A 16370-nucleotide genomic window follows, 5' to 3' on the forward strand; every position below is an offset into this window, starting at 1 on the left:
GATATTGGCATTAAGCTTGCATCAAGTTTGCATTCGTGATATAATGGAAAAACACTACGCTTTATCATTAAAAATATATTGCGTTTGAGAACCTTAACATACAATGGGAAAAAGGTTCAAAAACAAGATTTGCAATAAAGCTAAAAAATTATATATATTTTATTTTCGTTCTATGAATGCCTTCATTCAGTCTTAAGAAAAATACTGGCATTGAGACGTATCTTTTTGTAAAAATAATAATTATCCGCTCAATCTTATTGAACCAATCAAAAGAAACTGCAAATATAACGCTTTAAGTAAAGTTGTACTGTTAGATTTTTCATTCTAAAATTGCGGTAAAATAACCAGCAGCCGTCTATCCGTACAATTAGCCTTAAAGTTTACGGTAAAGAATATATTCTACCTTTATGGTTTTGAAACAAACCGTTTGCAACTAGTATGGTTAAAAAAACATGAATACAAAACTCTACGGTTTTTTGACCATTGACAACTAGCATGGTTTCAAAACTACAAAAAAAAGAAATTTAACTGGCATTGGGGCTAGGTTTTTCGTCAGGTAATGGACATGGGAGTTAGGTTGTGGCGAGTTGAGTTTTATCAAATGAACTGCGGAATGTGGTTTGATTAGTTTATCTGGTTATTTATCGTAAGAGGTGAGAAATGCTATGCTTTTTTGTGTTAAGCAGACAGTGCTTCTATGCGTGAGTGAGTATCGTAGTCTAATCGTCTAGAGTCACAAATTGGGGGACTAGGAACTTTTCATGTATTGAAGGGAACAGGGGAAATATTGTGGTGTCAAAGATGGGACTCAAACCCCCGTTTTGTAGGACATGAGATTGACAGATTAGCCAGATTGACAGATTAGCTAGATTGAGACTGACTATAACATGTACCCAGCTGCAAGGAACCAAGTGGCTTCATTAGGTGAATCTAGTTGGTGCAATAAATTTTTGGTTGTTTAACCGCGTTAGGTGAAAGCAGTTAATAAACTGTTTTTTTTTTTTCTTCTTCTGACAGTTAACTGTTTGGATGCCATTTTAACGGTTATTTGACTGTTTTATTTGAATATGGTAAAATGACAATAAAATAAATTGCTAATTAACTATTTTTCTATATATTTTTAAACAGAGGGAAATCAGAAGATTAAAGGGTTGTTATGTTCAGATATGACTTATTCAGGCTTTGACAAAAAACACTAACTTGAAAAAAATAAAGAAAACAAATCAATGCGCTTAAGAAAGAACTTACAACTATTATGCATGCATCTATTTAGTGCAAGTATGTGAACAAACATTTACTAGTAAACTGAAATTCCAACATGTGCTGTAAATAAGCTTTTGAGTAATTAATGTTCGTAATTTCTGCATTACTAAAAAATAAAAAATATCTAAGTTTAATTAAAATATGTTATACTTTCCCTTAATCGAATTGCATTTGCAAGTTAATTAATGTAGAATTGTAATTAAACAATTTCTGTTGCCTTGATTACAGTTGCATCTGCAAATAGTTTCGGGGTACCATAAAATGGCCTACACTTACGCTTGTCATTAGTGCAAAATGAAAACGAAATTATTATTTTAATAAGATTCTGACTCGCCATTCCTTCATAATTTAGCTAACTTTATAATTTAGTTTGTGGAACTCAAGATATAAGAACAAAACATTTTTATTTTATTCTTAACGTTCAAATTAATTTCATAATCTTAGCAGAAGTATTCATTTTATTTGTCATCATTTCAAATAATTTGAATTTAGCGATCATAAATAAAATAATTAAAAACAAATTAAATCTCCTCTACGAGTCAAAGTCTCAAATAAATAATTACGAATAATGAATCATTTATTTTTTGAAAAGAAACACCTCATTTTTTATTAATATTTTTGGCATTAAGCCACAGGAAGAACACTAAATAATTTTGAAAACGAGAATAACTCAGCTTTTTCCAAGCTTTTATTAACCTCATTACATTCAAAATTAAATGAATTACTTCTGTGTTTAAACCACAACCTTTCTCATTTTAAATTGGAAAATGTTTGAAAGTTTTCAGTAATTATCGCTTAATTAGTTATAATGTTTTTTTTACATTATAAATGATAATAATATAATTGATAACATCTATATGATAAAAAATTAAATCATAACTAGCATATTATTTTATAATCATATAGTTTTATTTTAAAACATTCTGATTCAGAATTTATTCAAAATGCATTATTCGTATAAGTACCAATAATTTAAACATAACGCCCTTCATGCTAAAGTTTAATTATTTTTCTATTCTAAAGTATTACATTAAGCTGATAAAATGTTTACTCGCTATTTTCCAAAAAAAACCAAAAAATTTATTAGTCAACTTCCAAAAAATTAAACAATTAAAATTATATTTTAAACGTAAAACTTATTGTTATAAGATAAAACTTAAATTTTAGTATAAATTTGTGGAGTTTTAAAATTAGACAAATATCATAAATATCTTTGCCACCGATCTAAATTCATGAATATCTTTGCCTCCGCATAAATTCTTTGTCCATTTTGATATTTAATGTGATAATCACTATTAAAAAACATGACTTTTTATATTCATTTTTTCGTTGGAAGTTCAATGAAGAAGTGTTTTTCAAGTGCTGTTTCAATATTTAATTTCGATTATTCATGAGTTTGCCCATTTTTAATTGTTCCTAAGTGCTTCATACATTATTTAAAGGATTTTTTCTTCTGATTAAATATAGAATCTAGGAAAAGATTATTCATTTTGAATAAATATATAACTTATAAATATGCAGTTTTAGATGCATTTGCAAAAGTTAATCATTTAGAAAAAGCAAAAAAATTTCAGCTAAGCATCCATCTGAAACTAATCCCATTTTTCTACTACTTCACTTTACCAAATTATAATAATAAATAATTATTACAAATCATTCTCCGTTCTATACTATATTATTTTCAGATTAAAACTGCTTGTTTTCTTTTAATCAGTGCGATTTAAATATCAAAATAGTGATTCATACTTGCGTTTGCTTTCAATAGCTCAACTGATTATTTTAGATGGTAAGTATTTAGCATTTCCATTACAAACAGTAGCGATAATTTTTAGCTATAAATATACATTGAAAAAATTTATTTCATGTTGTATTATAAAAATAAACCGAAGTAAGTACATTTGAATATCAAAATTTTTTTATTTTAGACCGAACAGTACTATTGATGATTTGAACTTACTGGATTCTCTTCTCAAAAATTATGATAGAAGAGCTTTACCTACAAGTCACGAAGGTAAGGGAATTATTTTTATTAGATTATTCTGCTTGCTATATTTTGTTTCTTTTATAATTAACATTGAGTTACCATTGTAATTACCATTAAAAACCATTGTTACTGAAGGTAAGTTCATTAAACAATAGCATGTTTCGTTGCTATTAAATAAAACTGTGGTGGAAAATGGAGTAAGGCATTCGTTAGCCCAGGTTCGAATTTTCATGGTGGCTTCGTGATGACGCGAAACTATCAAACACCAAATTATAATTATTAAGATGTTGGAAAATCAATTTTATTCTTTTTCCAAGAGAGGACTTATTATATTTTAGTCCACTTCACACTTAAGCCACATAGTTATTATATATTTTGACAACTTAAATAGCAACGTTTGCTTGTGAAAAAATTTCATTTGATTCTACTCAGTGGTTTTTGGTTGATGCCCTTTTAAATACGTAAAGTGAAAAAATGGAATATTTGACTTTTTTACTATCGAAAAGGGTAAAATACTGTTCATGTAAGAAGAAAAATGTACGATGTGTATGTAGACTTTTGGCAGTATACCAGTATCAAAATTGGTTTGTAACTTTTTGATTTGGCAAAATTTGCACAAAGATTCACCACACCAGTTTATGCTGATGAAGACCCAATAAAAGCATTAATTGATGCAAGCCGGTGACTAGCAACTCCTGAGATAACTGAGAGTTTTATCGACTTCCACCATAAATGGTCAGTTGAAAAGCAAAGGTGTTAAATCTTAAAACGCGGCATATGGGTTTCTCGTGTTCTTAAGGAAAGAAATTTTTCCCGTCGCTTTGATGTCTGTGATTTACTTCTCAAACGTCAGGAAAATTATCCATTTTTGAACTTCACCTTTGCAGGGGACAAACAATTGGTTATCTACAACAATGTTCCAGTCTTCACAAAACATTTCAGACTGTAAAACTTCTTTTTCAAATTAGGAGGTCAAAAATCACTTGGATCATTATTTTGCCATCAAGGAACATAAGTTTTATGAGTTTAGAATCACGCTACACCCGGAGCGAGGATGAAAGATATTAGACAGTATATGATTCACTAAAATATTCACTATAAGAAAATCACTTTCCATTTACATTTTAAAAAACGATGTTACCTCCCGAACAGCCTTATAGAACTTATTTGTCTCCGGTCAAACTGTGGAAGGTTGTTGATATACTTTTCTTCCTCAAGCGATAGTGCAGGTAAGTTTCCCTTAAAAAGCTGTTCATTAAAGTGGCTTCTCTTAATTTTTAATATCGCTTCTTATTGATTTCATTTGCTTAAAATAAGGTTTAAAAAATTTATTTCAGAAAATTATTAGTGTTTTGTTTAAATTACAAATGTATATTTTATTTTAATTTGTTAGATTTTGTTAGCACATTTTAATAAACATATTTGATTTTCTTCTTAATCTCTCTGCTCTGAACTTATAAAGAGTAAGTTTTATGAGTTTTTAAGCATTTAATTTAAGTATAAAGTTCTAGAAAGGAAAAAAGTTGGTTTTATTGTTAATATCAATTTGCATTTATGAAGTAATTAATGGGGTGTACATTACACTGTATACATTTTTCCGATTATAAAATATCTATTTTTCAAATAGTATTTAGAATAATCTTTCCTAACATTATTTTGTATTTTTTAAAATTTTATCATAGTTTTTTAATAACTTGGTTTATACATCTTATTGCCCCTTTTGTAAATAATCTAAATTATTTTTTATATTAGATTACCTAAAAATGTAAGACAAAATATACTTGTACAGATTTATTTACCCACGATGTAGCCAAGTATGAGAAAATGTTGACACTTTTATTTTACTCGCTTGCCATTATTTAGCTTTAGCTTATTTTCTTGTTCAAGTTATAAATTATGCTATACCCTGGAGAGAAGTTTACAAAAGGTAATACGGCAGTTTCAACTTCTATCTAGGTGTTATTTTCTAGGTGATCAGTTAAGAAAGATAATGAAGATACATAGAAGAAATTCGATAATCTTTGTATTTCTATAAATTTAATCAAATTTCGAAACTAAAGAGATGCGTGTAAACTAATTTCAACATCAATCTCAATGTTTGAAAAATTTGAATAAGACAGATTTGAAACGATGTAACTGAAAAGAATAATACTGTGAAATTCAGAAAAATATATGCTTAGTTTAAGACTTTATTGAAATAAAACCTATTCAAATTCCTTCCTAAAAATCACAATTTTAAAGCCAATTTTAAGTCTTACCATCCGCAACCCAGTAATAAATCAGAAGGTGCCAGCTTTGCGTTTGTAATTCATTAAATTGCGTCCAAGTTGGCATTCAAAACACTTTAAACTAATCTTTGTATGTGTTAGGGTGAGTAAAATTAAATATTGAAACTAAACAAAACAACAAGGAATATTTCACTTCATACTTTAAAAGTCATTTTTTTATGTTTATTTTTTTTCTGTCTTGTTGAAACTATGTCCACTCATCTTTTGATACCATCGGCTTTTAGTAAAAAGAAAAATCTGGTAATAGGCTCAAGATATGAAAAACCAAGGAGCAAACCTTGACACTTGGAATTTTTATAAGCAAGACTCCCATCTCCACAATATTTCTTCCATAAGAAAATCAGTGAAAAGGTTTACTGTGTTAAGAAGACAGCAAATAGAAAAAGGAATTGAATGCCAAACTCAATATTTCTTCTATAGGAAAATCAATGAAAAGGTTTACTGTGTTAAGAAGACAGCAAAAAGAAGAAGGAATTGAATGCCAAATCTTAAACATTAATTAGTTCTATTAATCATTTGCTAAGATCAAAGGTTACGTTAAATTGTATTGTGGTTATGAGAAGATTAAAGTGCTCCTCATCTTCTCCGTATTTGAAATTTTCAGAAGCATTTTTATTCTTCCTTTACTTGGTTCATAAATTAAAATGTGATTTTTTAGTACTCAGAATAAATGTGTAATGCACAACTTTTTTTGGACGTATCTGGATTTCTTACCCTAAAATATAGGGTGTAGCAAAAATCTGGAAAATATGGTCCCAATAGTTTGGTTAGGAGAGTTATCTAAATTTCGAAAAAAGTGTTTTCGACTTTTAAAAACTAAAATAATGAAAATTTATAAGTGATGACTAAAAATTATTTCTGCATGGAGTCATCTTCGGATGAACAAATTTTATAATTTTGAGGCAAATTGTTTCAGTTTTCATAAAAAGTTCTAGATATGGCGAAATACGAAAAAAATGGAATGAACATTAAGGATCATTTTTATGACAAAACTATCATATTAGCATTTCTAAAGAGACACTCTTCGAAAATTGAGATTGAGTCCTAGTACGTAAAAATCCGATCATTAGATCAAGAGCTATCTAGGTAAAGTCCTTGTTTTTTCTCTTTTTTTTGTGCACTGTACATATTGTCATTTTTAATGCCTCATAGTGCTTTTGTTTTTTTTTATATATATTTTAATTTATAATTTCTGTTATATTTTGAGAAAATGTTTAAATGTGCCTGTCTTATTTCATATCACCTTTGATAATTTTCCCTACTTGATAAAAATTATTATTAAGTTTGAGTCTAAAAATTAATCATAAATATTTTATATTTTATGAATAGGACAATAATTTGGGTATAATTAACAATGAAAACCGTCAATAATTAGAATACGTATCATTTTTATTATATTCTTGATGCCATACATGCTAGACTTCACCAAAAAAATTTATTAAAGAAATATTTTTAAGGCTTTGCATTATTTAAAAATATCATTTAATATACGTCTTTTTATAAGTTGAAAATCTTTTCTCATTAAAAATCTAGTTCTCATTATAGAGATATTTTAATTCAGTACAAGTTGTTTCAAAATTACACCAGGTGGTATCCAAGTACCCATAACTTATATTTCAAAAGAAGGAGTTCTGAATCTTGTTATGAGCTATATTTATAAAAAGAATTCTTAATATTATAATCCCATTAAAACTTAATCAAAATCTTACTACGTTTTATCCAACTTTACTATAATCTCTCTCTCTCTCTCTCTCTCTCTCTTTATATATATATATATATATATATACATACATATCATGTTTTGATTCTCAATTGCGTCTGAAATTTACAGATAAGTTTATTATTTTTTTTTAATAAAAAACTACGAAAGTGAAAGATTTGATATTTCCCACCATGCCTTTTTTGTATATTAAAAGGATAGAAAATTGTTATACTAATATAAACATAATCTTTAAATAGCAAGATATCAGCTGGCTTAGTGATATTGCAAAAGAAATTGCCATTGATTTCCATTAATCGAGTCTTGGTGTCTTGTAAGATAAAAGACGATTCTCTAATTTAACACTCAATCTTAAGCGATAGAATAAAACGAATGATTTCTTTTCTAGAGAATTACCCTTATATAAAAATCACATTCATTGTTAAATGAAAGTATTGTTCAAAACTATCATTCAGTGTTTTTTATTGATAAAAAAACAGGTTTTTCGATATTCTCAAATTTAAATGTTTGATTATAAAGGTGGATGCATTGCGTGTCTTAAAATGCTTTTAACAGCAAGAAATAGAGTGCCAGCATCATGTGCTGTGTATAAAAAATAAACAAATATAACGTAAGAACCTGAATTACCTGATGATCGGATAATAATTAATCTAATGAACGGATCTTCACATACTAGGACTCAATTAAATTAACGTGATATGACTATGATAGAAGAAATTTCTAGTACTCTTAATGCATGATGGTTACTAGGACTCTTAATGGTTTAAAGGAGTGACTTTAAATATGCAGACGGTCTTTTAAGATATCTGACTAGTTTCAACAACAAATTTTTTAAATAATAATATCGAATTTTAGAAAACTAGTTTATTTGTTTTATTTTGTGCAGGAACTTATAAAACTAGCAAAAAAGTTATCATTTTTATTACTTTCTTTTTATAAAGCCATTTTTAGGTAAAAATAAGGCACTTTTTTTAATAGATGCTAAACACTGCAAAAGAGAAAAAAATGCCATCGCCTGAAAATAAAAATCCTTTGAAGACTTTATTTATGAGGCTATCAACTATGCTTTGAACTATTATCTTTAAAACAAGTGCAGATACTACTGGGTTAGGGATCATTGTAGTTGAAAAAGCGATTTTTTTAAGACATGCATAAAAGAAGAAATTCTACATTGTTCTCTTAGTGTGTGAATTAAAACATGTGTACTATAATCATAAACAATGATAAAAAAATTGTAGACAATTATTTTAAAAGCAGAATGAGATATCTTGTTTAAGGTGGTGTGAAATATGAAAAAACCTGATTTGAAATAAACTCATTAAAAGACTTAAAATCACTGTCCATCCACAGTTATCATCTTGCACAAAAACTGCTATAACTTTGTTAAAAGTTAGAGTGAAAACAAAAGTAATTTTTTTAGAAAGCTAAAAGTACTCAAATTCATATCTTGCTCAAAATCATGTTTTTGCACTAGTAAGATCTTAGCTTAAGTTACGAAATCAGACAAAAAAAGTACTTTCTGTGCTTAAAGATATAATGAATGATATAATAAGAAGGATTTGGATTTCTGATCTTCAAAATATGGAGATTAGCCGCAATTTGGAAAATATGGTCCCGACAGTTTGGCCTAGAGAGCGAACGAAGGTTCGCACACCTTAATAATCTTTTTTTTTTTTTCTTGTCCTTTGCTTTATTACAACTTTTTAAGCGTTTGAAGAATTTCATCATACAATTTTAAAAAATCCTTATCCTCAGATGAGTAAATGAAAAACTCTATTTAATTATTAGCTATTATTTTCTATTATTTAATATAATAGAAGCCGAAACTTTTTGGAATATAAAAAACAAACATTTTTATATCATTGCAAAGAACCTAAATTTCCCTACCAAAATACAAAATTTGAACGAAATTTGTTGAAACATTAATGAGAAATTGAATTTTAAATATACGACTTTTTTGAAATTTGATTTCCCAGAAATTATTCGACCAATTTCGTTCTAGAATTTTAAAAAAAATGTTAAATGCTAATTTATTTAACTTTTATTCTGCCACATTCATTCAAGACAGTCACATAACTATAATAATGAAGGTATTCAGAATGATAACTGTAAAAAAACAGTTACAAAACTATAGCTTTAACCTCGCTACCTAGGCCCAATAATCCAGAGAAAAATGAGCTTTACAACTGTGATTTATACGAGAAATTTCATTTATATTACTTCCATAATAATATTATTATTACTTAGATGCTTCGAATTTTTCGTTTCAATTAATGAATAAAATAATGACTGTGATAGATGAAATTAAAATTTTTCCGCTGTGATAGAATGAAAGAAGCGATTTTATTTAATTACTTTTTTAGATTAATTGAAAGATATAGAAATGTTAATTTATTTATCTAAAATATAATCAATAGAAAAGAAAAATATACACATGTTTTTAAACTGTCAACATTTGTTCTAAAATAACTGTCAATTTGAGGACTTACGATATTTGTTGAAATTTTGTCTTTTTTAATCTTTTTTTTTCTTGAAATATCGAAAAAGTTAATTTAAAATTTTTTGAAAGTAACAAATACTTATGGACAAAGATAATTTATTTAAAAGCAAATAATTAAAAAGTCAAGCGCATTTTTCTGTTGCGATGGGAGGCTGTTATAATGGGGGGAAATATTATGTAACTTAACATGTTAACATTTTAATGACTTTCAATGCATCCAGTGTTCCAATTTTCTTTTATTTCTAATATATAATTGCTACTATCCTCTTCTTTCTTCGTCATAGCATTCATATTTTTAATCTAAGAAACTTATTAAACTGCAAAATTGAACTATACAAATTTTTTTATTGTTCTAAATAACTAAATAAATAAAATGATCATAGTTTATGACTGTTTAATTATTCATAATAGATCATTGTTTCGACCTTCAGAAAATGTTTCGACCTTAAAAGCATTTTCCTAAATTGAAAAATTAGGACTCACACAAACTAAATTAATAATATTTTATATTGGTTTTATTAGAACTTACAAAGTTTTCCGTTTGAGATGGAAAGTAAATCTATAAAGTGTTCGTAATAGACATTCACTGTAAATTTATAAGAAAAAGAAAAGTTAATTAAGTATAATTTTGGTAAGATCGATTAATTTATACATAAAATCAAATTGACTTATAATTAGTTTAAATCATATTTTTAGGCAAGTAATGTTTTAGTATGTTTATACTCAAATGAGTTCCATAAAGAAAACTCTGTCATTTAAAAATTTCATATTTAAACTAAAGTTTATTTCACTAAGAAAACAAAGCACTAAAACTGCTTGAAATAGCATTTCAATTTTAACGAAAAAACTCTTTAGGTTTATTTTAGTTTCTTTTCATTTTTTTTTTCAAATATCTCGTAAACAAATTTGAAAGATTGTATTCTTATTGCAAGCCGCTCACCGCATCCATTTAGATAATAACAAAATATATTTTTGAAAAATAGCGTTAGGTATCAAACAGATATTTTCCAAATACCATTTCAACACTCAATTGCGGAAATATAGAATTCAAAATATACAGACCGTCTGATTTCTAAAATACTTCTCCGTCTCACTGTTTGCATCTCATGAATTTTGCATTACTTAATGTAACAGAAAGACTTGCGGAATAAAAAGTCATGAAAAATTAAATCAGTTCAGGTTTTTTTTAAAATACTTTTATTTTTTACTTTAGTAAAACGCTGTTTTGTGATTTTTGCTTGTTAATAATTCCAAGCATTGCATGACATATAAAATTACACTGATTTCCATTTCAAGTCCCTTTCTCATGTTTTATTTTACAATACATTGCTATATTGAAATTCAGTCTTTTTCATGCGTTTAGAAGCGATGGGGAAATAGCATTAACGTGAAAAATTATACAAGCGTAAATACATGAAACAAAACCAATTTAAAGCGGCTTTCATGCAGTTTCATTATTTGTTATAATATTCAATTTTTATAAATTATACAGTGAAATGCTTACTTAAGAGCCTGAACATATTATGCAAAATTTTGAAAATGGGAAATTAAGTTGCCACATGTGATTTATTAAATTCAAAAACAAAATAAAGTCTCATGCCCTGGTAAAAACTGTGAATCTATCTCTCATAATAACTTTTTATCTAATGATCGGACCTAATAATTTTTTATTATATGCTTTTTAGTAAGCACATATAAGAAAAACAGACACAACCCTAAGAGATTCTTAGCATATTTTTGGTCATTTTAATAACGTAAATTTCTAAGAAAAGTTTCTTGCTGAAAAAAATAGAGCTTAAAAGATTATAGAACTTAAAGATTGTAGTTGAAAAAAATAGAATTTAAAAGATTTCCTGTCCTGTCTTGTTTTTGGTTACACCTACTGGGAAGGAGATAGATTGCCCCTCTTATCTCCTTTAATTCTTTATGAAAAATATGTTTATCTCTACAATGTAAAAACTTCAGGATCAAATTACGGTATAAAATATCGGCATTTTAACTGCACCATTCGTAAAAATCATTTTTCCATTAACTCCATTTCTATCATAAAATACTGCATCCTAATTTTCACTGTAATATTTATGTAATTATAGTGATTTAGTGATTTTATGGTAATTATTTTTGTAAAAATTACTGTTTTACAGATTTTTTGTGGATCTTAAATGTTAAAAATGGATTTCACGGTAAAAAGTATCGTCGTCCTGAGTACCGGTACTTTTTATCGGTATTTTTAAGTATATATGATAAAGTTTTAAATTGTGAGAGGGGTATTACTATTCAAGATAGAGAAAGATTGCAAAATATAAGCAATATTTTGAATTTTTTGAAGTTAATAGGCAAAACATGTGCGTCAAAAAAAAACGTGAACAAGAATTTTAAAAGAGAATAAATTTCTTCATACCTTAAACAGTTTCATATATTAGTCTCATATATTAGTTCCTTAATTCGTCTGTTTTTGATTTGTAACACTACTCTGTGACAAGGAGAAAATTGAGATTCATAAATTCATCGATTTCAGAAGTAAAAATATGTCAAATCCGTGAACATATTTGTATAATATGCGTCTAAGCATTCATATTATACTTATTTCCTTCATATTGATTTTTTCACAGCTATTGCATTATATATATATGAAAAAGCGATTTTNTAAGATATATATATATATATATATATATATATATAATTTTTGTTTTACTCAGAAAGGAAAATTTATTCTGGTAAAATTATTGTACTGTATGGTATTGGCACTTCTGGTAAAAAAAAGCATAATTCATGTTAACAAAACCATAATATACAGTATTTAAACCAGTCATTTGATATTTTTTTTGTTAGTGTGGTAATGGTGTGGTTTTCAAAATTATAGCTTTTATTACCTCATATTTAGTAAAAAATATAAGACTTGAAAGTAAGTGCAACAAAATTTAACCGGTTTTTATGCTTTACACTAAGGTAACATTTTGTCTAAGGTAACTTACTTAATCTCCTAATATAAAACCATGTTTTATAGTTGATTTAGCCAAAATCATTACCAAAGCATTTTGGCAAAATTACTAAGCTTCTTCTTACTCCCGTGAAGCGCGAAACACGGTAAATTTTACCATATTCTCATAGTTTTTATAATAGTTCTTTTGCAGTGTACTCTCATTCAAAATGCATATGTGAATGCAAATGCATATGTGAGAAATGAATGGTTTAGAAATAATAAAAAATGTTAATTAGTCCAAAATGCGTTCCATAATGCGGAAGCCAAATATCGTTCAAATTTATCTCAACCAAAATATAGTGTTAATTTGAACCGTATTATCGTACTTTATGATCTTCAATGCGCAATAGTATGGTTAAATTTGAGCAAAAACAGGGCTCAGATAAACACTTTAGTAAGGTCACAGCGAATTTAGATTGTATTTTTATTCAATATACAGATAGAATGGTTTAGTGTTAAACTGAATTACCTGAGAGTATTTCTTTCGAAAATATATCTTAAGATTGAAAAATTAAAAATACGCATAATTATTCTTTCTATATAGTACATGACAATGATCTTTCTCTTTCTTTCGAAAACTAATTGTTTTAAATTACTATAAATTAATAAAAGAATTATCTATTATTTTTAATTATTCAAATTAGGAATATTTAAGGAAAAAAATTTTGCTTCTTACACCTAGATTTTCTATTAAATCGCATAATTCTTGTTTTTATTTCTTTAGTTTTCTTTTCTTTTCTTCTCTTTCAGAGCAAAAAATAGCATAACTAGAGCAAGGATTTCTCGGTTTATTCACATTAATATAAAAATTCATTTACATTCATTTCACCAAAAACTTGTTCTCTATCTTCAAGGCTTATGAATCCTGGAGGGTAATGAATCTATATATCTAACTTTTAATTTATTTTTGCAATTATTTTAAAATCTTTTTTGAAATTATTTATTTAATTAAGTTAATATAAAATCGAAAATGAATTTAGCTGAAGTTTATATCCATTTAATTTGTCTTTAGAATAACGTAAAGCAAATGCACTCCTTTGCAATTCGCAGGTATTAGTTTTAACTCAAAGCTCTGGCTAATTTGTTTGACCTTCGATTTAAAATACTTTAAACCTCATTTAATTGGATATTAAATTTAATCAGTGCAGCTTTCAGCCAGTTTGAGTTCGAATTGGAAACTCCAGTTTTCAATTTAATAGTTCTAACTGGAATGCTAAATTAAATAGTGAATTAAAGTAATTCGAAAATTATATTAAACCATTATTACTTTATCATAATTAAGTCCAATAGTTTAACTATCGGATTGGAAATTTGATTTTTAAGTTAAGTCATTTTAGAGGAATGATGTTTGAGCACAAACGGATTTACTAATTGAATTTTGAAGGAGAAAAACAACAAACTTTATAAAATTAAAATATTTTTAAAATACAAAGAAATTCAAATTTAAAATTTGTCTTTAATATTTAAAAATAAATTATTCTCAAAAGTAACAAAAAATAATCACCAATCAATCATATTTTGTTTAGAAAACATGAAAATATTATTTTTCATTAACCAAATAAAGGAAATCTGGGAAATGAAAGTAAATAATAGCAGTTCATGTGAGTCTTGAATATTTTTCTAATGTTCTAATTTATTATTGCTTATTTGACAAATAATTAACTCACGGTAAATAAACGAAAATATGTGTATACAATATGAAATATATTGCAAAGTGTATTGCAGCGTAAGAGATTTAGAGCTTGTATATTTTAAAACTTTATATGAATGCATCACTTTTGAAGAACAACGTAAATATTATTACACGGAAACGCTTAAACAAATATTTAATCAATTCTTGCACAATACGTATGCACAATATAATCATTACTTAGGGTGTATGTTATAAAATCAATTTTAAATCAAACAAGATTTAATAGATGCAAAGTTTTCATTATCTGTCTTGCATGGATAAAAATATGGAAAATTGGCATATGAAAGATATTTAAAAATAATTGCTACATTTAAGTGGGCGAAATATAAACAAAACTGTTAATGTACAAAATTCTAACATTGGAGTGGGAAAGAATTAAACATTGTAAAGGTGACAGTTTTTATCACTAGAATAATCAAACATTTATGACTAGAATGAGCAAAACTTTATTTTTAATATTGGATGTGGGAAATAGCAACATTAGAACGAATGAAATGTTCATGAAAAAATTCGCAAAATGTTTGGTCATATGTCGACAGGTTAACTATTAATTTTAATATTTGATATTTTTCAAAAATTTAGCATGATGCTAGTGTTAACTTTTTTTTATATAAACATAACCAAATATAAATATTTATTTATTTATTGTCTAAAAGCATTCTTGAAAATATGTTTGATTAGTTATTATCAACAAGAATATGTTATAGTTATACGAATTAAATTTGAAAGAACACATTCACTTTATTTACTTAAAATATAATACTTCAAGTAAGCAAAATTTGTGAATTTGTCACTTGTCAAAAATTAAATTTGATTCTTTGAGAACCACATTAGGAACATCAATATTTCAATATGCAGTCTGAGTTAGTTTTTACTCAAACATTAATCAATTGAAAGAAAGGACTTTTAAGAAAAGAATAAATTTAAAACGAAATAAAAAAAAGAAATAAAATTTTAAAATCAAGTAAGAGCTTTGACAGTTGAAAACTAACTCATTAATCAACATAACCATCGTTTTATTTTGAAAACTTCAAGATGTTTCCCTTCTATAAGTCTGTGAATGTAAATTGCAAATTTCTTTCGATTGCATCGAATAGAAACAGGAGCAGATGACAGAAATAGTAAATGGTTACTATATTTCTTTCGAACGAACATTCACTCCATTGTTCATAAAATTGACTGTTCTTTCGAATTTCATTTATTGTTTGACAGTCGTTTGAAAGAAAGTAGTCTTTGGTAAAAATGTTATCTTCCAATATGTATTTTTTACGAGACTTGCTGTTTTAAGATGATTAATTTATATATTGTCATGAAGATTTATTTGACAAATTACATAGAAAATATATTTTTTTAAAAATCTAAGAGCTGAATAGATACATTTCACAAATAATGAAAATGACTGAAAATGTTATATATTTCTGAAGGGTGGAAAAGGTTTTTTCGATTAGTTATAATTATTTAAAGAGGAAAATAATTTAAATTTAATAGGTTACAGAGATCATTAAATATCATCACTCTCACTGAACATAATTTTGAGCAAACATGATCCTGACATCTGCGAACCTTATAATTTTAATTTTTTTTAACTTACTAAAGTTTTAGATTGCAACAATATCTAATCTTTTAAACGAGTAAGAAAATTGGCAAAAAATAAGTTGTTATATTTTTAATATATTTGGAAATGTTACAAGAACAATAGAGGATAACAAAACGTGTCCCAGATTGCACCCAAAAAGCAATGTTGATAAGAAAACACAAGTTATTAATTAAAGATTAATAATTGTTTGTTTGATTTAAGAAAAAAACTAATTTTTTGAAGGAAAAACTTTTTTATCGTGAAAACATTAAAAATCATACGAACTAATGTCTTAACACAACATTAAGTCAATAAACAAAACTCTGGTCCAAAGTATGTGTAGCGTACTACTCATCACGGCGC

General features: G+C 26.7%; 1 protein-coding gene across 1 annotated transcript in view; it reads left to right on the plus strand.

Annotated features, from left to right (window-relative positions):
- LOC107456705 (glycine receptor subunit alphaZ1-like) overlaps window positions 1-16370 on the plus strand; it is a 149813-nt gene that overhangs the window by 81018 nt on the left and 52425 nt on the right. Inside the window, exon 2 of the mRNA XM_016074642.4 lies at window positions 3189-3274. Within this exon, the coding sequence (XP_015930128.1) occupies window positions 3189-3274 (86 nt within the window). The remainder of the gene's footprint in view (window positions 1-3188; window positions 3275-16370) is intronic.

Source organism: Parasteatoda tepidariorum, chromosome X1 (assembly GCF_043381705.1).
Source record: "Parasteatoda tepidariorum isolate YZ-2023 chromosome X1, CAS_Ptep_4.0, whole genome shotgun sequence".
NCBI classification, from domain to species: Eukaryota; Metazoa; Arthropoda; class Arachnida; order Araneae; family Theridiidae; genus Parasteatoda; species Parasteatoda tepidariorum.